The sequence below is a fragment of the Polypterus senegalus genome, chromosome 8 (assembly GCF_016835505.1).
Source record: "Polypterus senegalus isolate Bchr_013 chromosome 8, ASM1683550v1, whole genome shotgun sequence".
NCBI classification, from domain to species: domain Eukaryota; kingdom Metazoa; phylum Chordata; class Cladistia; order Polypteriformes; family Polypteridae; genus Polypterus; species Polypterus senegalus.
The window spans coordinates 124,345,179-124,370,057 of record NC_053161.1 but is presented as its reverse complement, the minus strand read 5'-3'; the positions used below and the strand labels follow the sequence as shown (position 1 = coordinate 124,370,057).

The window sequence follows — 24,879 nt, the reverse complement described above, 5'->3', positions numbered from 1 at the left end:
CTTGTGCCCTGTGTTGGCTGGGATTGGCTCCAGCAGACCCCCGTGACCCTGTGTTTGGATTCAGGGGGTTGGAAAATGAATGGATGGATGGATGGATAGTTTCGAACTCTTATGCATAGCAGCTAGATATTATGTATCTGGAACTAAGCCCAGTAGATTTTTAGCATTCATGTTTCAGAAGTGTGACTAGTTTGCATCCATTTCTGCCATTAAGAATAAACAAGTGCCTTCTACTAACAAATCTCATGTGATTAATAAGTGCTGTTTTGTGTTTTTTGCTGTTATTTGCTGAAAATTCAGACTCTTCAATTTCAACATGCATGCCTTTTTCAAAGACCTGACTCTGCCTAGGATAAATAAGTTGGAGACTTCCTTTCTGGATTCTCCTTTGTCAGACTTAGAACTTGAAGAAGTCTTAGTCTCCATGAACAAACATTACGTATTTGCCACACTTGAATGTAATGTAAAAAGGCAGTACTGAGGTCCCATCAGTCCACTTCTTCAGATGATGACATTTGCCATCTACTCTTACCAAATGAATTAATTAATCAATACACTGTAGCACTGATCATTGATTACTCTCCTTCTTGAGCAAGTTGCACTCTGATACTTTAAAAAAATCTGAGCTTGTTTTTTTTTGGTTTCAGTCATTTTTACTTTTACAAATAATTAAGTAAAATATTTATTTTTTGCTGTTTTCTTATTTTACATTGAGGCTTCTTGAATTCATGCTTACTTTTTTACTAGTAGTAAATGATAATAACAAATACTATAAAATGATAAAAATATGACGCACCTCTTAATTGAATCTTAAAGTACTGTAAGTTGAAAAGGATTTATTATTCTCAGGTGTATGCATTCTCTTGCTTTCAAAATAGTTGTACAAATGTGATCAGTCAAGATAAAATATGGAAAATGTCTAGCTTTAACATTAACATAATTTGATCATGAATAACTACTGTACATTTTTATGATATTATAATGTAAATCACTTACTCTGTTACGCAGCGCTGTCTCACTTCATCAAAATATGTTCCTAGAGGGCAGTTGCACCCTTCTGCACAGTCATCATTACATTCCTCATTTTTAGACAGAGCATGACAAGTATTGCCACAAGTAGATGTGCACGAATGATATTGCATGCCACCAAGACAAATCATACCTAAGAAAGAGAAATGGGTCATTATTACTTGAAAAAATCACATACAGTACTTTCTAAAATATGTATTCTTTTTAATCAAGCAAATCATTTGACTTTATAATTTATGAATCAATACATATATTGAGTATCCAGTGCACTTTCTGTTTTCCCTGCAATTATTGCTCTTGTTTATTTGCCATAATGTATTGTTTTGCATTTTCTTCCTCTTTTGGCTAATCTGTTTTAGATCAGATGATGCACAGACTCACCACTTCTTGCAATTATTAAACAAGTTTCTGTCATAATTAAACCTTTATAATGCAACATAAAGAGATGAAGCTGGAACTTGCTTCTTCATCTTTAACTATATACTATCTACAATCTTTATGTGAATTGCTCCAGAAGATTTCTCTGCCTAGAAAATAGTGAAATAAAACTTACACTAGTTTAGAGAGGCATCAAATAACTGCTAATTTGATATTTAGAAAATGCTGGCAGGCAACCAGATGAACATGTATAGAAAGAAGGAATATAAGCAAATGAAATGCAATTCTGAAAAATTACTAAATCTCGTTAAGTGGAATTTTGCTGTTCTATTAATATTGGAGTCTTTGATGAATCATAACTGACAACTCAGAAAAAATAAACATTTGCTTTACTTTTTCTACTTACCACATTCAGAGACGTGAGCCCTAAAGTTCACAATGACTTTGTGCTTGGCACAGATGTATGCATAATGGGCAAGGGCAGTACAAAGACAGCTGCTCCCACACTTGCAAGCCTCATAACGACATTGTTGATAATATACACTAGGGCTTACATATGAGTGGCAAGGCACAAACAACTCTTCATTAATGACGTCACACTGTGATGCATAAAAAGCTACAACAAAAAACAGGCACCAGTTGTAAGTATCCAAAATACTTAAAGACATTACTTAATACATTTTTTGCCCAAAACAAGTTTGTCATAACAATATATTATTAGTACAAACAAATGTAATTATTTATTATTAAAAAAACATAGTCTAGTAGAAAAAAAGTGCCAATCATTCACCCATTCTCTAACATGCATATCCATTTCAGGATTGTAGGAAGCCAATGTCTATCCTGGCAGCACTGAAAGCAGGACAGGAAGCCAGTCTATCACACACCACACACATGCACACAGCCACATTCAATCATATCAACTGGGGTAAGCCTGAAATAACAGTCTGAAATGGAGGGAATATGCAAACTCCACAAAGCATACACCTACCTGGGGATGAAACACGGGACTGAGAAATTATGAGGCTGTAGTGCTAATCACTTATTTGCCCCAAAGGTGAAATTTAGCTTTTTACAGAAGTTCAATAAATAAATACATTTTGTAGCAAACAACAACCACCCTCATATAAATGCCAAAATTACTAAAAGGAAAGTAAACTTTTGACTTAGCCAAAGATAAAAAAAGCAATTACAGTCCAAATTTAATAAAAACTAATAAATGCAGTAAGGAAAAGAACAGTTGACACAATATTAAAATATCACACCTCGAATGTACCTTTCCCCCACACTACACAATATCTCCCCACCACACACCCACACATACATGTCCTGACAATTATTGGGGAGAAAACAAGTTACAAAAATAAGTAAAGGAAGGTGGCCTGGGACAGAAATTAAGTATACAGCAAGTAGAAAAGCAGAAGAAAAAAGCAGACCACACTCCCTCCATTAACTCCAAAACAAAGATGCCACAGTTGTATCTCACAGGAGGTTAACAGTTCTGGCCCTGACCGTTTCAACAGTCTGGTCCAAGTGATATTTTTAGCTATGAGTTTAGAAATGTGTGCTGCCAAGCATTTTAAGTGAACAGAATTGTACAAAGTAGTCAACTAATTGTTGACAGATTTCCACTTGCCAAATAAAACAATTTTTGGTATCAATTGTACCTGAAGCAAAAAAAAAAATAGGCTGATAGCAGGACAGAGGCAATGTATCTAATAAAACAAAAGTATGAATAAAAAAACCCTGAAATTTAGACATAGCATGATGTAAAGCAGAACAGAAATACAACAAAAGGACAAGACCAAATCATACGGAAGTCTGGAATCACACTAAAGAAGTCGACACAGCTTCTAGTTTGAGAGCATGTCAGATTTAACAGTTGTTATTGCTGAATTTCCTTGCTTCTGGGGAATAATAATTATATGACCAGGAATCACAGAGTTGACCGATACATGATTCCCTCAAGAGTTTTCAACACGGTTTCAAATCTCATATTTCACCTTGAATGTATCCTGAGGTCATCTCATTTTGGCTACCAGTCAAGATGGAGCATATTGCAATCTTGGCCCATCTGTTTTCTTTTTCAACTCTGTCATAGTATGACAAACATAAAAAACTTTCAACAGACTTCTGTGATGAATCTAAAGCTTAACAGACCCCTCCTGATTTTCCATAGTCCAAATCACTTGCTTTTCTTCTTTCCTTGTATTGACCATTGTTTTTCCACTGTTAGTGGACATTGTATCCAATGTGCTGTAGCAAGCCATGTACTGTAGAGTTGCAGAGGCTATTAAGAATGTGGGAATGGGGAAGTGACTACCTACTAAGCAATGTGAAGGGGAGCATATTTGTTACAGTTAACTTTATAACTGTATATGCATTAAAAAGTCTCAAAATATTTGGAGGATCTGCTGAAGCATTTGCCCAGGAATCGAGATAAAGTGGTAGGAATTCTTAAATCTTATAACAAGATAAAAATAGTGATGCAAGGAAAAGATGCTAAAAATTCCAAAGAAAGAAATGGAACCGACATGGAAACAGATAGGCAACCCTGCCTAGAACAATGCTGAGTTTGGGAAGCACAAGAAGTGTTAGTTCAAAACGTGGTTGAAAGGATTGAATGAAAGGTTTTAACCATATCGATAAATCATGGACCAAACCTGTATGATCAGATACTTTCAAGAGGTATGAACTCTTTTCAGCATCAAAAAGTAAATTTGTTGGAAGGAGTGGAAAAGGAGGGAGCAGCATTAATGACATGGAGAAAGGCAAAGACATTATCAGAAGCAAAACAAGATTGTTTAAAACTGGTCAGACTGGAAGAACTAATTAGAAATTACAGTTTGCAATGTGAGAGAAAGTACAGTATTTTATCAAGTAGTTTGACATATTTGTTCATCAAAGACAATGGTTTGTAACTTGCAAATGGCAAGGAGTAAATATCCTGTTTCAAGAAAACATGAGATAACTGTAATATTTATATTAGGGCTTAAAAAAAATCTAGAAATACTAGTATTTATAATAAGGGAAGGTAGTATAGCCAGAAATGACATGTAAAATTCAGGAGCATGCCTGCTCATAGCTATTGATTTCTTTTAGTTAAGATAGCATTAATGAGGCATGCAGTAAAGCAGCCTATATGGCATAATATTTGGGGATGTTTAATCTTGACAGAAAATCATCTACAGTATATGGCCAGGTGCAAGATTTAGTGGTTATGGAAAATACATTAGATTAAAAATAATAAAATTATTAATTTTTTTGTGATCACTAGTTAAATTTCCAGTTTTCTGTTTCAAAGTGGGAATGGAAGCAAAAGATGAATTTCTGTTGTGGTGTATTAGTTCTAAAAGCCTTCTTGAAGCTGTCCCAGATATCTTCTTCTTCTTTCGGATGCTCCCGTTAGGGGTTGCCACAGCGGATCATCCAAAATTGTTGTCCACATATTGATTTGGCAAAATTTTACACCTCAGTATGACACATTAAAGAACAATTAAGCTCTGAAATCACTGCAGTAATTTTCCCTTCATACCTGTGATCAAAAATAGCAGATTTCAGTTCTTGAAGGCTTTGTAGTTTTCAGCGCTGTAATTTAATAAGTGAAATGTATTCCTTAATTTTTTATTCTGAAAGTTTTTACAGTGTTCTGTATTATTCAGGAAAGTTGTATTTAGGCACCACCTGGTGGTTCGATTTAAATGTAACAGAATCAATTGACTTTAAAATAGAAGCATTTGTGATCCAAGATATCATGCTTAGCATGTATTCGTATGTCATTACTTAGCGTTTGGATAATATAATTAGTGACTTTTTGTCAGGCACATGGCAGTTAGGCAGGCAGTGTAGTCATGTGCATAAAACATTGATGTCTGACTTGATTTTTTTTAAATGTTTTTAGAAAAATTAAGTGAATAGAACTTGCAAGCTTTGTTGGGTGGAATGGCCTGTTCTCGTCTAGATTGTTCTAATGTTCTAACGTAAGTCACACGGTTGCTGATTCAGTCACCACCACTGAATTACTGTTTGTCTTTGGGAAAGTCACATAAACAACTGGAAAAAATAAAGATACCACTATACTATGGCTGTAAACAGTGTATGCATTAGAATATAATTAATAGTAGAAAAGCTACAGCAGGGGTGGGCCAACTCCGATCCTAGAGAACTACAGAGGCTACAGGTTTTTAATCTAAGCGTTTTCATAATTAGAGACTAGTTTTTGCTACTGATTAACTTCATATAATTTATTTGCTTTTTAAGACTCAGACCCTTTAAATCAGGAATGAGCAACATCGATCCTGGAGGGTCGCAGTGACTCAGGTTTTTGTTTCAACCCAGTTGTTTCAAGAGAATGTATCTCTGATGAAGTGACATTTTTCTGGTTCGTTTTAGTTGTCTCGCTTGTTAAGATTTTGAAACCTTAATTGCTTATTTTAGCCTTAAACAGCTACTGTATATTCATTGTTTGAAATGCTTCTTATTAGAGATAAGATTCAAATAATAAAGGAACCAACAGTTCTACATCTAGCTTGTTCTCAGAAGGAAACTAAAGAGAAAGTGAAGAACTGCACATTACTCCGTTTTAGGCTTCAAACAACTTGGATGATACATGTATCATTAAAAAGAAAAAAAAATTATGTAAGAATGAACTGACATGGTAGGGTTAAAACACTAACAAGCTATGAAATTAAATAAGGTATTATATTGTAGAAGATTGGTTTCTTATTAGGCAACTGGGATGTAACAAAAACTACAGTGGCAGGATCGGAGTTGACCACCAGAAATAAAAGTAGCCTTGTGTCTATGAAAATGACAAATCATAAACTACTAAAGATATTGACATACAATATTGTGACTATATTCAGGAAGACTTTATGTATTGTAATACAAAGCATAAAGCAAAATAGGCATGTCCGAAGCTACATACACCATAACAACATTGAACAGTTGTGATGGTGTATGTACCTGTTAACTTATCCTGACATTAACAGGTATTACTGCTATAATTATTAATGCTATAATTATTAATGTAAAATATTTAATATATGAATCCCTATTCAGTAAACAAAAAAGTGTTAGAAAAAGCTCTTGGGGTTTCAAAAGAATATACAGTGGGATGCAAAAGTTTGGGCAACCTTGTTAATAGTCATTATTTTTCTGTATAAATCGTTGGTTGTTACGATAAAAAATGTCAGTTAAATATATCATATAGGAGACACACACAATGATATTTCAGAAGTGAAATGAAGTTTATTGGATTTACAGAAAGTGTGCAATAATTGTTCAAACAAAATGAAACTAAAATTGAGTTATTTGGGCATAACAAGGGGCGTTATGCATGGAGGAAAAAGAACACAGAATTCCAAGAAAAACACCTGCTACCTACAGTAAAATATGGTGGTGGTTCCATCATGCTGTGAGGCTGTGTGGCCAGTGCAGGGACTGGGAATCTTGTCAAAGTTGAGGGACGCATGGATTCCACTCAGTATCAGCACATTCTGGAGACCAATGTCCAGGAATCAGTGACAAAGCTGAAGTTGCGCCGGGGCTGGATCTTTCAACAAGACAACAAACCCGAAACACTGCTCAAAATCCACTAAGGCATTCAAGCAGAGGAACAAGTACAACGTTCTGGAATGGCCATCTCAGTCTCCAGACCTGAATATAATTGAAAATCTGTGGTGTGAGTTAAAGAGAGCTGTCCATGCTCGGAAGCCATCAAACCTGAATGAACTAAAGATGTTTTGTAAAGAGGAATGGTCCAAAATACCTTCAACCACAATCCAGACTCGCATTGGAACCTACAGGAAGCGTTTAGAGGCTGTAATTTCTGCAAAAGGCGGATCTACTAAATATTGATTTCATTTCTTTTTTGTGGTGCCCACATTTATGCACCTGCCTGATTTTGTCTGAACAATTATTGCACACTTTCTGTAAATCCAATAAACTTCATTTCACTTCTCAAATATCACTGTGTGTGTCTCCTATATGATATATTTAACTGACATTTTTTATCGTAACAACCAACGATTTATACAGGAAAATAATGACTATTAACAAGGTTGCCCAAACTTTTGCATCCCACTGTAAATGTGCAATTACTATAATAGAGAAGTACATTACTGTTCATTGTCTTATTAGACATATATAAATGAAAGAACTGTGTGTGGGTGTGTGTGTGTGCATGTGTGTGAGTGTGTGTAGAGCAGTCCACTCTGCTCAGCTTCAACCACAGCCACTAGATGGCATATGCATGCACTTTTAATTTTTTCGGTGCTTGCATGTACCTCACTTCTCCCTACAAAAGACCTATGTACAGGCAATGCTGCCATCCTTCAACAATGTTGTGCTAATAACACAGATAAGACACAATGCTGTGGCTCAACAATGTGTAAGTGAAACACCTCAGCAACACAGGGCAAGGTTTGAAGTTTTCACTAAAAACATTGTCTATCTGGAGGCATTTTCTTGAAATAAAGATTAATAGGACTCATATGCCAGTGATATGGCTAAGATATGGTATCGCCAGTGTCTTCTTACAAAAGACAGTGGGGCAGCAAGTACACGTGGGTTCACATCCTCTGCGGTAATTCTTAAGAGTTAGCTGATACCTTTCCAAGCTCACGAATATAGTAAAACTGCTAGGAAGTCTTCAGGTTGTTTTTTTTGTCCTGAAGACCATACACAGCTAATATAGCTTTACTATCTCAAAGGTCGGGACGTAGGTTCAAAGTCCAGGTTTTGGCACTGTCTATGTGGAGTTTGCACATTCTCTTTGTCTTTAGATACATTTCTTTCAGTATTTTCTTTTTTCTTACCCATCCCAAAAATGCACCTTAAATTTAGTTGGTTAAACTTTATTAGCCCTGCAGGAGTGAGCACTGGTGTGTGTGAAAGAGTATACCCTATGATGGACTGACACATTATCCAAGGTTGGTTTCTACCTTGCACCCAGGCCTGCCATGATGAGCATAGCTCAGCATAATTCAGAATTGGCTAAAAGAGTTATAATACATAAAGTAAGCCTGGATTAAATAGAAAGCAGAGAGAAAATTATATTAATGTTTACTTAAAAAAAAGAGATTTACCTGGAAAATGTGTATTGTTTTAACAAAAAATACTAGAATTAGAAGGGTCAAATGCTAATCTTGAGTCAAGGCCTAATATTTGAGAGACAAAGAACAGTAGTGAAATGTCTCATACCTTTGTGGGTACTAAGAAGTCTTGGGCAAAACAATTTGAACTTTTTAGAAACAGAGTAAAGATGAATAAACAAAGAAGTAAAGTTAAATCAGAATGAAAAAGAGAAACAACAAGAAAATATTAGGAGAAAATGATTAAAAGGAGTCTGTAAACTGTGGCATTTTATGTACAAAGAAATGAAGGAGGAAACCTGCAACAGGATACCTGGGGCCTCATGTGTAAACAGCCTGTTTCCATGCTCACTTTGAGATGTATAAAACCTAAACTTAGTGTAAAGCCACACACATTTTCACAGCAGCCTATCCCCTTGTGTACGTAAGTTTCTGCTCGGTTTTGCAAACTTTTGTGCCCCAGCATCAAAGCACTGCTACTGTTTCTGGGGTCGGCTTTTCTTTTTTAGATTCACGTATATGATGCAGGTTTATCAAATATATTGAAATTAATTGCATATCATTTACAAATTTAATTCACTTGGTTGTAATCATTCTGAAGCCATATAATGGTGCATAGAATGGCCAAACTATTTCAACTACCATGGCTGCTTTAGCATTGTTAGAAGACATTGCATATGGAAGAATTGGAAGACAACCTATATTTATAGATGATGACTGGCTTCTATGTTGACTTTGATTTCCAAGAGCTATCCTCTTGGAGCTGTGTGCTGAACTGGTGCTGACTTTAGAAAGGCAGACTTTAAAGAATTGTGCTCTACCTGCTCTTTTGCAAGTTCTGTCCACTATTGGATTTTTAGCCACTGGAGCTTTTTAAACGTGAACTTGCTGACTGATCGGGTATTTCTCAGTCATCACTGAGTCGCACCATGCCAGCTGTACAAGACGGAATTATCCACATTCAGATATATACAATTTCCTTACACTGTGGTTAAACTTCGAAACATCAAAGAGCAATTTGCAACAACATCCGGTTTCCCAAATGTAATTAGAGTGATCAACTGCATGCACATTGCTATTGCAACAGCACCGGACAAGTTACATCAGCCAGGGATGAATTACCAAAAAAATCAGCTGGCATTACGTCATCTATAGCAGGAGTGCCTATAAAAACAGCAGCTCCTCATAGTCACACGTGCTTTTTCCAACTAGTGCGGCAAAATGCAAGCAGTCCTTCTAAGGATAAAGAGCAGAGGATCAATCTGTTGTGGCACTCGGCACTGATGTTACACTATAAAGGTGCCTTCAAAGAAAAAATTTGCTTACGTAAATATAAAACATTTCCACTCTATTAATGTGCTAATCTACAGTGCACAAAATGTGTGTCACATTGTGAAAAGCATGTAGCATGCTGCATATATAATGTGCCACACAATCATGGCTTGCCTGTACCTGAAGAGACCCTGTATGATGAACCTGACCCTAACCCACCAAATGATCAGTCAAATTGGACAGCATTGCAACTTCATTTGAATGTAATTAGCAAAATGTAAAAACAGGTTATCAGATGCAGTATTTATTTTTTAACTAATTCATTTAATTTGTGGTCAATATTACATAGTATAGCCCTTATATTCCTTAGTTCATTGGCCACATCTCTTACAGCATTCACTATTGCATTTTGTGACTCAGAAAAGCGTTCGTCTGCACACAGCCAGATGGATGCTCATCAATTTCCGAGGCAGAGGTATATGTGTAGCCAGTGCCCGAAGATGTACTCGGCACAGCAGCACCTTCATAGCCTGACCATCGCACAGGGCTCAGCATTTATAATTCTGTCTGAAGCAGAATAAACCAACGGTGGGCTGCAACTAGCCTTTTCACGTTGACTGTGATATCTGACCACTTCTTCTTTATTTCAGACATTGTGCAACTTTCTGAACTTGAACTTTCAAATGTCTCTGCCACACTTTTGTTGCTAATACCAATGCTTAAGCCAACAAATAGCACGTTTTTTTCTTGCCTCCACTTCGCATTCACTGAAATTCTTCTTTTTACCTTCTTGTATATGAAGTATAGGGAAAGTATTGTAATCGTCCAAAAATTTGATATCAACATTTTGATGAATCTCAGTATTTTAGACCTCCCTGAGTCTGAAAATAACATTTTTGGAATTATGTCTGTGTATGTAAACACAATAACTTGAGTACACGGTTACTTAGGTCAACCAAATTTTGCATACAAGTAAAAAAAGTAGATTTCTATCAACTTTTGGGCTATTTCCTTTAACCAGAAGTGGTACTGTTCCTTTTATTCATGCAGCTGCAGAGTCCGATTTATTCCACTTAACGTTTATAATAATTGTTCAATATATTATAAATTTGATCTGATTTGTTGATGTTTCTTTAATGTACATAACATAAAAATGTAATCATCGTTTTGCAGTTTAATCCTCAAATATTAATTCCCATATCTGAGTATATGGAATGGAAGGTGATATTTATATTGATTTGCATATTAAAATATGGAGTCAGGGTCGGGCAGCAGGCGCATGCACGTGAGTTACATTTCACACTAACCGGGATTTATGGCGCGGAAGTGCATGGAAGTTGGCTTATACACGGTTTTGTACATCTGAATTTTTTTGTGCGTATGCACATTTCCACTTTTCTCTGTATGCCATGTTTGAGTGTGAATTTTATGCACAGCATTATAGATGAGGCCACTGGGACATATGAGAATGTTGATCTTCCAGGAGGACAATCAACCAGTATACATACGTATTAAAATGTTCATCAAAGTGTTCTAAAAAGAAGAAGTTTTCTTTTTGCAGTGAGCCTTTTACAATCTAGACATCATTCCAAATGATATGTGTCAAGACCTGAAAGCCACCCTTTACTATTAGTTTCCTTTCAACTGGAGAGAAAAGCGGAAAAATATCTGTTTCAAACTATTTTAACTCTGTATCTGTTGTCTTGAATGTAAATAGGTGTCTGCTAATTATTCAGTATTTCCTCTTAGGAAGGTTAATTTTTGCTTTTGTTCCCATTGCTACAGATTTTTTATTTTTTTATTGTGAAACCTTAACTAAAATAAATTGATTAAAAAGTGGAAAGATGTATAGACTGGCACACCAGCTACATACTCATGGTAGTCTTGGAAATTAAACTTCTTAATCATTATATTCTAAAGTCAGATATGCCTTTTCCATTGTGGCTACAGTACAGATGAACTGTGTCTATACAAATTTGCTTCAGTGGGTTAAAATACACAAATATTAATTACAATTATTTTTACTTTGGAGTGTCTTGTGTTTTATTGAGTCTGCATATTTAAATACTGTATTATCTTTGATACTAATCTGTCCTTTACCATTCATACAAAGATACAAAAATAATTCATGCATAATAATACCAGTAATAAATTATTCACAATTCTCCTCAAATCATACTACTTCTAACCTGCAGTCAATTTAAAATGCTATTCCAAGTATATATACTAGAACTGAAAATAATAATCACATTATTGCTGTTCTTTAATCTATAAATTGGCTGACCTGATATCAAACTTCTCCTTCTAATATAAAAAAAAAACTGTAATGACTTGGTTCCTCTGTCCCTGGTAAGATAAGACATACCAAAATTAGGAGCTGCATTTAAATTTAGACTGAAAACTCCTTACTTTAGTCTAGTGGACTCCTACTAGAGCTGATGATTTGGCTGTGCATACTGTAATAATAACTTTAGGTTATTTTTAATCATAATTCCCAGCTGTAGCTATTTCATTTCTATTAACATTTTCTTCTTGATGTTGTAAGGAGAATTTTCTTGTAAGGTATTTTGAGCCCACTGTATCCAAGATGGCAATAGTAAGATTACTTTTTCACTTGTTTTTCTTAAGCATTTATCTATTTCAGTGCCTATCCTAGCTATATAAGATACAGTACGTGGTGTAATGAGGCTATGGGTACTATACAAATTTATTATGCAAATGTGTTATGAAATCATCTCATTCTGCATAAACTAGTTCTCCCTATATTAGGTCAGCATTTTACATTGTGAGCTCTACTCACATGTCAATTGCTCCCTCAAGACTGTTGTAATAAAAGATGTCCATTTGAACATTTGCAGTGGTGAACACAGCTGCTATTTTAAAGGAAAATTCCCCAACAGTAAGATGCTGTGGCATTTCATTGTACTGCTACTTAAACCAAACTGCTTCTCTTGACAAATGAATGAGTCATTAGTGTGTTGAGAACCTTTGGCATATACTGTACATTGAGAGATGCTGAACAGCACCAGGTCATCATATTACAAAACAGTTGTAGACTGGAGAATGTACTATACATGCGATATTCCTGGATATCTGGGTGGAGGAGGGCATCGCATTGGTCTAGGTAAACCAAACTCTATCTTTCCTTATTTAAAACATTGTTTTCCTTTTCTTGTCACTACAGTATTGTTGATTTAAATAAATATATGTGCTTAGGTATATACATACTGCAGTTGGAAAACATTTCTGTTGATTGTTTTACATTTTTAAATCTGTGGAAACATTTAGTCCAGAGTACTATAAAACTTAAAGTGAATTTAACTTAAATTAATATTAAATCCTTTTAATGTAATAAAGGATTTCAAGGAGTCATAGACTATTCCCAAAACATAGCGAGTCAGTCTATCACAAAGCAAATCCACTAATGCACTTCCACTTTCTCATAGATGACCAATTATGAGTCACCAGGTAATCTAACTTGCATGTAGCATGAAGAACCATGTTCCAGTAAGAACCATAATTTTAAAATATATAATTAATGTTCTTCATTTAAGACCAATATAATTTTCTACACATAGACATTATTGTTGTGTTACAAAGTACAAGGTTTTATTTTGTTTCTTGTAAATTAAGTTCAATTCACATTGTATATACAGTAGCATTGCAAACAAATTCATTTTTACCTGTCTATACATTCAACCAACTCTTTGCCCGGGTTTCAAATTTCCTAGAGGCTTCCCAGTCATTCTCAGGTTATTTAAAATATATTTATTCATCATGATTTTTGTTTTTTGGTACTGAAATATCCCCCAAACATATAGTCAAATCATATCATAAAACTGCACGAGTAATTTAACAGAGAGTCCTTTATTTTTACCCAAAATCTTAAAAATAAAATATAGTCAGCTTGAAATTTAACAATGCAATAGAAAAAAATAAGGGACCATATGTTTACCGTTTTGCTGATTCATTTCACATGGGTCGATTAAGGGAATATTTAAAGGGCTTGTGCATGCTGATGATACTTTCCAGGCATTAGTATGAAGCTGGGGAGTGCCTTCAATCATGCCTGAAGGAGACCTAGATTGAAAACAGTTTGACAGTTACAAAATAAAACAGCAATAGTTAAAGAACCTAGAGCCAATGGCTGAACCTTTACCAAATTATAAGTACTACATTCACTTCACTAATATTGCAACTATAGTGTCAAAGTGTCAAAGTGAACTTTATTGTCATCTCAACCATATACAAGTATACAGATAGACGAAATTGCGAAGCTCAGGCTCCACAGTGTAACAACATGATGTGCAAATAGTAAATTAAAAATAGAATAAAAATTTTTAAATTTATAATTAAAACACAAGCAAGACAAGACATTGTGCAAAGATAGGACAAACAAGTAGCAGCAATATTGATGTGTAAGATATGTAATATAATAAGTAAATAAATAATAGATATAGATAATACAGAAATTATCAGTGTATGATAATAGTTGTTTAAGACGTGTGTAAACAATGACAGGTCAGAATGTTTCATAAATCCTTAAAGGTCAGTATGAGATTTTCAGTTCTTAAACCTAGTGGTTTTCATGTATAAAAGTTCTGTTTTTAGTGGTGGTTGAGGCCGTGTGGAAGGTCCCAGGGGGCAGCCTGGTGTTAAGGAGTCTAACAGCTTGGGGGTAAAAACTCTCCTGCAGCCTCGCAGATTTGGCTTTGATGCTGCAGTATCTTCTCTTGGATGGCAGAAGTGTGAAAAGTCCATGTGAGGGGTGTAAGGGGTCCAGCACAATGCTGCAGGCCTTGCCGACACTGCGTTTGTAAAATATGTCCTGTAGTGAAGGGAGAGGCACCCCAATAATGTTCTCTGCTGTCTTCACTATCCTTTGCAGGCGCTTGCGGTCGGATATGTTGCAGTTGCCATACCAGACAGTGATGCAGCTGGTCAGGACACTCTATGGTGCCTCTGTAGAACATGGTGAGGATTGAAGGGGGAAGACGTGCTTGATTCAGCCGCCTCAGGAAGTGTAATCTCTGCTGGGCTTTCTTGATTAGTGATGAGATGTTATGTATCCACGTAAGTTCCTCAGTTAAGTGCACACCGAGAAACTTGGTACTCCTAACAATCTCCACATCTAAACCGTTGATGCTGAGTGGGATGTGGGCAGGAAGTGATTTTCTTAAGTCCACGATTATCCCTTTTGTTTTGTCGACATTGAGAGATAGATTGTTGTCTTCACACCATGCGGACAGCCATTTCACCTCATCTCTGTATGCTCTTTCATCATCCCTGCTTATCAGTCCCAGCACCGTCGTATCATCCGCAAACTTGATGATGTGATTGGTATTGTGCGTGGCTGTGCAGTCGTGAGTCAGCAGGGTGAAGAGCAGTGGACTAAGCACACAGCCCTGCGGTGCTCCAGTGCTCAGTGTGATGATGCTGAAAGTGTTGTGGCCCATCCAAACTGACTGGGGCCTCTCTGTCAAGAAGTCCAGGGTCCAATTGCAGAGGGTGGTGTTTAGGCCCAACCTGCTCAGTTTTACAACCAGCTTTGGAGGGATGATTGTGTTGAAGGCAGAGCTAAAGTCTATGAATAGCATCCTGACATATGTGTCTTTTTTATCCAGATGTGTCAGGGAGATGTGAAGGGCAGAGCATATGGCATCCTCAGTTGACCTGTTTGAGCGGTATGCAAACTGAAGAGGGTCAAGGGAGGCAGGGAGATTAGTCTTTATTTGTGACATGACTAACCTTTCGAAGCACTTCATTATGATTGGTGTGAGTGCAACTGGTCGGTAGTCATTCAGGCATGTCACTATAGTTCATGTGCTTTTAAATACAGCAAATAATTACTTTGCTTTTACTTTGTTTCCACTAAAATCCTGCAGAACCTATAGTCATTGAGGCATGAAAGAAACATGTTTGAATAAATAATAATTTGAGGAGTGTACTAAGACTGTCTCAGTGGTAGAGTGGCTTCATAGCTCTAGGAGACTGGATTCACATTTTGACTTAGTCACTGCCTGAGTGGCATTTGTACTTTTATGTGTGTTTTCTTTGGTACTGTGGTTTTCCCAATGACAGTTGTACATGTACAGTATTTTGATAGGTGTGTATAGCCTGTGATGAAATGGTAACAATGAGCAATGTCTGATATTCATGAATTGTTCAGAAATTCTTAATTTTACCTTGAGGTATTTTGAATTAAAAAGCACAGTTTTCCTAGAATTATAGCAAGCCTAATTAACATTTAGAGATACCTCAAAATACATTTTATAATATCTTAAAGTGAATTATTGATATCTGTTAATAGATATTTGAAAACATCTTATAAGTATTTTCAGCTATCTCAACTGTTACACCGTACTTCAGTTATTTACCGTGTCTGTTTAAAATACATAAAAATCAATTCTCACAAGACTTTGCGTAGCATTCTGCCAAGGCTGGCACGGCCCTAGCTTAGTGCTACTTTGTGTGGGAAAATGAACATTTTAGTGTGCTGGTGCTAGTGAATACAAAACTTCTCCAACTGTCATTTGAAAAAAACTGGAGCAAAATAACAGGTAGAACTATATTGGACAGTGCTTTAACTGGCTTTGTTAAGTATTCACAATGTAACAGTGTTGTGAAAATTGCAAGACAGCACATCATGATAGGCATGTGACATCATCTGCAAAGACTATGGCAAGCACACATTTCTTAATCAGACACCAGAAACCAACCATTTGGTTACTGATAAAAGAACAGCTGTCTGGTGTGCCAGATAGATGAGGCTAGATTACATGAGTTTTTATTTTAAATATAATAGCCATTACATTATAGAATTGTAAAGTTAATTTTTTTTTACTTTAAATTCACTCTTACTATTTCTTTTCATTTTTATTAGTTAGGGGACAGCATTGAACTGCACACTTTTATCAGGGAAAGAAAATTCATACTTAAAGTGGCTACATCCTCTCTATACAGAGGTAAAAATCAAGCCTGCTCACCTTATGAAAAACTTCCTCATTGCAGCACCACTGATTTCCAATTGATGACACATGCATATTGCATTACCTATTTTTTTTTACTAATTTGAGGCTTTTGCATCTTGCACTTCATTCTGAGTAGTCAATAGGTTCACAATGACAACTCAGCATAAATCTGTTAAATCCATTTTGACAGGAATGTTTATTCATCAGTGTCAACATGCTTGCCTCTTAGGACATGAATTCTGATAGTAGCATTTACTATACCATCCATGTGGAGTTGCACAAATCAGACCTTCTTAGTAAACTGTCAGTAGGATGTGGGGAGAAACCCACAGGACCCCATAAGAACTTAACCTTACTAAATCCAAACCATCAGTGGCTGAGCTGGGATCTCAACACAAGACTCTTAAATTGTTGCAAATAAAATCCATTTGGTCATAACCATCTATACTTTACTGAGGATTGGCATTTTTTCTTATTAAGAAATAGAAGATGGGTGTAGAGTTAATTAATGTACAGGTACAAACTACTGTGGGTATGAGAGGGATCCAGGTGAACAGCAGAGGGTACAGGCATGAGTTTGATTTTCAGTATCTTCACAAAACTCTGCATTGTATCTTAAAATAACTTCATGTGCTTTTTCAGAAATTATAAATGGATTTCAAGATATAAAAAGATTTAAGGGAGTTATTTTACGATATATCCATCCATCCATCCATCCATTTTCTAACCCGCTGAATCCGAATACAGGGTCACGGGGGTCTGCTGGAGCCAATCCCAGCCAACACAGGGCACAAAGCAGGAACCAATCCCGGGCAGGGTGCCAACCCACCACAGTTTACGATATATGGAAAAGAATAATATTTTAAGACATATTTCAACATGGAATTATTGTTGTTTCAATATATCTAGTAAAAGCTTATCATTCACTATTTCCCTCTGTGGGGCTCTAAATGGCCTCAGTGGCTTTTTAATACTTCCTTTTTTGTTTCCTGTCATTTTTTTCTATTTAAAATGTCCTTTATTAGTTGATAGTGTATAAATGTAATGCATTTTTTAGTACATGTGACAAATGCATGAGAGTGATGACTTTCAGTGAGCATGTGGAGAGTGATGTTGTAGGCCTCGTGGATTGCAGTTACACTCTGTTGAAACATTTCAATTAGATGAATTTCTGCACTTAGATTTATTTAAGTGCCATGCCAAGTCAATTTTTTGTGGACTGTGCCAACAAATTATTATACTGTATAAAAATATACCTAGCTTTTTATTTCTAATTTGTACTCTATGTAATGCGTTATTTAAACTACTAATAAAATAAGATTAAAACAAATGAGCGTATTTGTTTTTAGAAGTATTTCTAAATAAACTACACTGAAACTTACAGAAAATCATCTCTTAAGTTTCCATTAAAGGTACCACACAGACCCAGAGTTCCACCTTTCCAGCTGCTCTCAACTTGTAAGTACAGTCTTCCCCCTATTCCATCAAACTGTATTCGTAGACCAAAATGAGTCTTTATCTGAATAAACAATGATGTGATCTTGCGAATTTCAATGTCCCCTATAAAAGAAAACAAGGAAGACAGATTTTATGTTATTGTATGTAGTTTTTGCATTTATTAATCTGTCAATTTATAATATTCATCTAAATTATCCAAGTGCATAGTGCTTCATGATGGTATATCACACATTAGTTAATACAAAAGATCATCCAATGCTAATCTACAGGAAGCTACCCCAGAAAATGATTTAGAGCAGTGATTCTTAACCTTTTTTGAGTCATGCACCCCTTTAAGAATCTGATGAAAGCTATGGACCCCCTTCCCCAGAAATATTTACATAAACACTTTGCATGCAATGAATATAATGTACTTTATTTATCAAGATTTAATTGTCTTAAACATATATGACATACACAAATTATTATTAAACTTTAAAGTAAACAATCTAAAAAAAAACATTGCTTTTTTATACAAAAAGTGATGGCCACTCATTATAATTATGAAATCCTCTTGTGCCAATTAAGACAGATCTACTACTACTACATTTTCTTCTACCATTACTACTACAACTACTACATCAACTCTAAATCAACAGTACCAGGCTGTATAGTGAATATAAATGTAAATTTTTATCTGACCCACACAGACCCTCTGAAACCCATCCATGAACCCCCTAGGGGTCCACGGACCTCAGGTTAAGAACCCCTGATTTAAAGGCTTATTTTGACATGTCCTCATTCTTCAAGCAATGTATAAAGGCAATTAAAAAACAAATAAAATACTAGATTTTATCACAATGACTGTGGAATATAAAAGAAAGTATTACACTCAATTATAATGTCCTAGTGAGATCATACTGTAGACAGAGTATTGTGTGCAGTTTTGTTTGACATACCACAAAAATACACAACTGCTGTGCACAAGAGGACAAACAAATGCAACTCTGAACTTAAGTATATGCATTGCTCTGAGAGGTTAAAGGAACTCTGCTTCTTAAGTCTTAAGCAGAGAAGGATGTATGAGCACATAATACAAGTATTTTAAATTGTCAAAGGCTTTGAGAAAGTTACTTGAGCACAATTCTAACTATTAAAATAGTAAATCATAATTATCAGATCTATGGTGTGAATTTAAGTTAGAAAGCAAGAATACCTTCTTGTAGGAGTTGAAGGAATCTGAAACAAACTACAACGCATGTAGTTGAAATGGAGCCACTGTCAGTTTATCAATTAGCTAATCAAACAAGCTTGATGGACTGAATGATCTGATATGTTTGCAAAATGTATGATATTCTCATAGTTGTAGTATCATTAAAAATATTAAACTGATTGATAAATCTATAATATATCACTACATTTCTCAGAAACCTATGACTAAGTAACTGAAGAATTACTGCCTGCTGTAAAAGAGTTATTGTCCATTCAAAAATTACACTATATTGCACACATTCTCATTTGATTGGGTTTAAATAAATGTAGGATTTCTTTCTGATCTAAAGATCTCCCAAACAGACTGTCTAGTGTGTATGTGTAAGTAAAAAAGAAGTAATAACCATAATATAAAAACAAATTATACTGCAGCTCTTGAATGGGTGTCTATAAGGTGCATAGACCTTCCAGCTCCAGTAATTGTAAGACTGAAGAATAGCTAAAAGAACTAGGAAAAAAGAAGAATATTTGAACACATCATTGAAAAGTTTGTATTTATAATGTCATACCACTGGCATACTTATGCAAGGGTCATCTCTAAGGAAAGTTTGTTTATGATTCTAAAACTGTTTGAAAGAAACATCTTAGTAAGTTATCATTTGATATACATTTTTTATTTAATTATATACACTTTTTCTCACATCACATCAGAACGATAGAGTCCATGTCCCTTCTCAGCGGCACCCTGCTACTCCTTTGCAGGGAACATGTACTCACATATCCAAACTTGGTCCAGCAAATTATCAAGGAGAAACACCCATACAGACATGGGGATAACACTTCAGAAAATAGACTAGCCACAGTATTTGAATATAAAACATATAATAAGTGATGAAGTAGCACTGTACCAAGTTTTGGTAATGTTATAATTCCTTACATTCAACCTCAAATAAGAGTGGGTAGCACTGCTGCCTCGTAGTTAGGAGACCCGGGTTTGTTTCCCGGGTCCTCCCTGAGTGGAGTTTGCATGTTCTCCCCGTGTCTGCATGGGTTTGCTCCAGGTGCTCTGGTTTCCTCCCACAGTCCAAAGACATGCAGGTTAGGTGCAATGGCGATTCTAAATTGTGTATGTGTGTGTGCACCCTGTAGTGGGCTGGCGCCTTGCCCCGGGTTTGTTTCCTGCCTTGTGCCCTCTGTTAGCTGTGATTGGCTCCAGGAGACCCCCCTGACCCTGTAGTTAGGATATAGCAGGTTGGATAATTGATGATTTGTGAAATATTTTATACCTTGAATAAAGATGCCTCCTGTATGAAATATGAATGTTCCATTATTATCCATTATATTATTGACCCCTCACAATCAAATGATATATTGCCTAATTAGAATAACAATTGTAGATTCTTCTTGCTTGAGTTTGCACTTTCCATAATTGCTGCATCATGTCTAGTGTCACCACAGCTGTCACCAACAGAAGGCATGCAAAAACGAATGCCCTTTGTATAAAACCTAGACTTGGATTGGAAATGTAAGTCCATTTATGGTCATACTCGCACATAAATCCACGACTTCAGACTCATTAGTCATTATAGCACACGACTTTAGAATATTGCATTACGATGACATGAGTTGAAACAAAGAAGCAGCACACAATAATAGTAACATGTACATGTAATTTGCATTATTACCTTCAATATATGGAAGATTAGCAGCCTGGTTAATGCCAATCAACACTTCTCCATCTCTAGTGAGTGTAACCTGCTTGTTAACATCCTCATCTACAACCAATATTACAGACTGAATGCAGGATTGCTCCAGTGCCTGTGCAAAAACATACAAGGTAAAAATCATCAGTGTTCACAAGTCACTGTAGAATTAAGAGTAATAATCTCAGATGATCCCATATAAATCTAAATAAACAAAATCATTCACTTCTTATTACATTACTCTGATTTTCACAAATAATATATTAGGAAGTAATTTCACATATTTCTCAATTAAAACCACTTTCTTTATATTGCTCGCATCAGGATCATTTTTAGCAAAGTGAGTTTTACTGAAGGCTTTGCTTTTGTCTTCATTTTCACATATGTTATGTTGCATTTTGTCTACTATTATGTCATTCAAGACTTAAAACAAGTTATATATATATTTTGTAAATTTGTGGCAAGTTTGGTTTCACATTCTTTGAATATGTCTATAAACTATATTTAATTTACAATGTTGCCATAAATTAATGACTTAGAAATTTCATACATTTACATCACACATATTTTTATCCTTGCAGATTGAATAATGGGACAAAATTAATGTTTTAGAAAAAGTGCTGGGGATGTAATATGAACTGAAGAGTGGATCGATATAGGAATGGTATGGGAAATAAGAAAAAAGACAGGATCCTGTAGATCTGAAAAAAAAACTAGACACAAGCCAGCTAGAAAAGGAGGATTACTCAATCTAATGAGTATACATACTCCTGTAAGAACAAGTTATACCTTAAGTAGTTCCATAATTAATTTTGTTACACTGAAAATGTAAGTGTCAAGTAAAACTTTTTCATTAATTAAAAATGACAAATTTGATGTTTTAGTGTAGCTGTAACTTCTGTAACAGCATTTCTGTTGTTTCCAGCTCTGGATTATATATGAAGCAATATACATGAATATAAATATATAACAGCAACTTTAATTAAAAAATATCTGTAATAGAAACACCACAGGTATCATTTAAAAATAGAACATTTGAATTTATTTTAAGAAAATCTTCATTGAAATAATTGATATGTGATTTTTCACTATTTTGCAATTGCAATATTACCTTATGATAGTTGAATTCCATATAATGACATAGTCTAAAATATTATCCTGATCAGAGATGCCAGTCTGTCACTTAGCATATTTATACATATTTATAGTCACTATTCAACCCAATCAGATTCTTATGGAGACCTCCAGCTTGGAATCAGACTGAGACACACACCAATGAAGCTAAATTACAGGACCATCTTTTTAATTAACGTGTGCAGGGGTTGAACCCGCAATCTTTGTGTTTTTGGCCTTTCAACAAATAATAAACATACACATTAAAATGTATAGAACAAACTGGGAAATGTTAACGAGAAAAAACTATTGAACCATTTTTATTAATTAGCAAATCAGTTGTTACCTCACCACAGGGCATATTCTGCAGAATCACAGTGAACTTGCTAGTTCTCCAACTCTTGACGAGGATATACTGGCAGGTGCCTACAAGCATGAAGATTCGTCCATCAAAGGAAGTGACGTGAGTGTCTCCTGTTACTGAGCACTCCGCTAAAAAGATAAAAAAAAAACAATTGTAAGGATTAAAAAAAAACTGTAAATAGTGTTACAAAAAACTTGTTGGCCATCATTTTCTTTTTTATAATATATTCTTTAACACTGCTGACTAGATAATCTTTTGACTTTCATTATTATTTCAACTCCAGCTTTTTCTCTAAAAAATAAAAAGTTAAAAAAAAATTGCAAACCATAACTGTTGCACTGCTACTGACCCATTAATCTATTTATTAATTTATCTTTCCTTTTCCATTACAGGATCATTAAGAACCAATGCTTACATCGACATTAGCGCCCACAAGACAGGAATTGAGTTTAGACGGGAACTGGGTCCATTACAATGCCTAATCAGGCATGTGAACATTTATCCACTGGTCAGTTCACAGTCACTAATGAATGTTACACTGAACAGAATTCTCAGGATGATTAATAGCATGTGCCAAGACAACATTTTTTTCTCATTGAGGGCAATAAACGTTCATTTTAGTGTTATGGAACAATGCAATCTTCTGCAAGATTAAAAGAATTACTTGAAAGTTTAATTATATGCTAAAAACTAAAAAGAAAGTTCTGAATGTGATATTCAGGTGGTGTTTATGTCTCAACATTTGAAATATGTTTTTTAACTTTATAATTTCTGGGAGTAATATCTTTTCATCACTTTTTTCCCTTGTGCAGATGACCTTCTCTAACACATAGAATATTCTTTCACTTTCTCATTTTGCCTTCAGGTACTTGACACCCCCCACCCCCCAAACTGCACCCTTCTCACATAAGGCTGGATCAAATCTTGCAGCCACTGCTATTAGGACAGATTCTGGCTCTAAACTGGATTAAAAAAGGGGTCAAAAACAGATACATGGGAATTCAAATTCAGGGTTGTGAGTAGCCATAATCTATCACAGTGACCATTTAGAGTAAGGTACGGTCCAAATCTAGACGGAGCACATTCATCAAAGGGTAACCTTAACACACATTTAGAGCCACTTACTGTATACTAGATATGCCAGCACTACAGAGCCATATTTATCTAACATTCATTTCATATGTGTAAAACAAAAAGAGAGTATAATAAAATTATTCCTTATAGCACCAAAGACCATATATTGTATTCAAATCATTTTCTTTTATGTATACACTTTGCACAGTATTATTTCTCATTACTGTCACCCCCTCATTTGTCTTAAAGTGACTGTTCAGTAGATGATGGTGGAAATTTCTTTGTGGAGATCACTAATGAAAGCCACAGACAAAACTGAAGTTGTTACTTATAGCATGTAACAGTATAATTTCTAACTCAAGAACATTATTTGATTGTCAGTGTATCCACAATCCTTCTAGCTAATCTGATCATCCTAGGTTTCCAATCTTGGAATTAGTTTAACAATACATTCAATTTTGAATGTCATATCTTGGAAGCATCCATTTTCTGAATGTATTTATCCACTTTGCAGTGGTGGGAAGCCAAAACCCATTCATGAATTATAAGGCCAACTTAATGCTGGAATATGAATGGATTATTTTCTGCATAATTTATGTCTCTCAAGTGTTTACAACTTTTTGACCAATATTTTATCTCCATTGATGGTTATGTTCTGCCCACTACTGACAAGTGGTGCAATGTTAACAAAATTTTGCAGTACTTGTGTCGATTCACTAATATTCTGAGATAGGCCTAATTTAAAAAGAGTTCAGACTGTGCTCAGTAATGTGTAAGAGGATTAAGCCACTGAAAAGTAAAGATAAAAATTTGTATCCCTTTACAATATTGTAGTGACTCCAATGTAACAGGGTTGAAAAGGAAGACACAGCAGGACAAAGAAGTGTTTGTAGGACAGTTTACTCGGAACAGTCAAAAAAGAAAAACAGAACACTGTACACAAATGTAAAACAAAATGAGTTGAACTTGAACTATTTATAAGTATCTAGGAACTTCTCATTGTTGGAACATTCTCATTATGGCCATGAGAGATGCTGTGAAAGGAAACTGCACACACATAACCTGCCTCCCGTCCTGAGCTCATCCCTCATCTATCTAAACCACACTTTCTTGTTGTCCCCCAAACCATCTAGAAAATCCCGCTTCCATTCCCAGTCTCTCTATTCAGGGTACCACAACTTTTCTTACTTTTTACTGCCTACTATATCCTCAACATCACTCCACTGTGCTGC

General features: G+C 35.4%; 1 protein-coding gene across 1 annotated transcript in view; it reads right to left on the bottom strand.

Moving 5' to 3' along the window:
• The window catches only part of otogl (otogelin-like), a 224,147-nt gene that overhangs the window by 167,246 nt on the left and 32,022 nt on the right, over positions 1-24,879 (bottom strand). Inside the window, exons 11-16 of the mRNA XM_039762177.1 lie at positions 22,556-22,701; positions 21,079-21,211; positions 18,127-18,304; positions 13,729-13,853; positions 1,814-2,023; positions 997-1,162 (exon numbers count right to left, since the gene is read on the bottom strand). Coding sequence (XP_039618111.1) covers positions 997-1,162; positions 1,814-2,023; positions 13,729-13,853; positions 18,127-18,304; positions 21,079-21,211; positions 22,556-22,701 — 958 coding nt within the window. The remainder of the gene's footprint in view (positions 1-996; positions 1,163-1,813; positions 2,024-13,728; positions 13,854-18,126; positions 18,305-21,078; positions 21,212-22,555; positions 22,702-24,879) is intronic.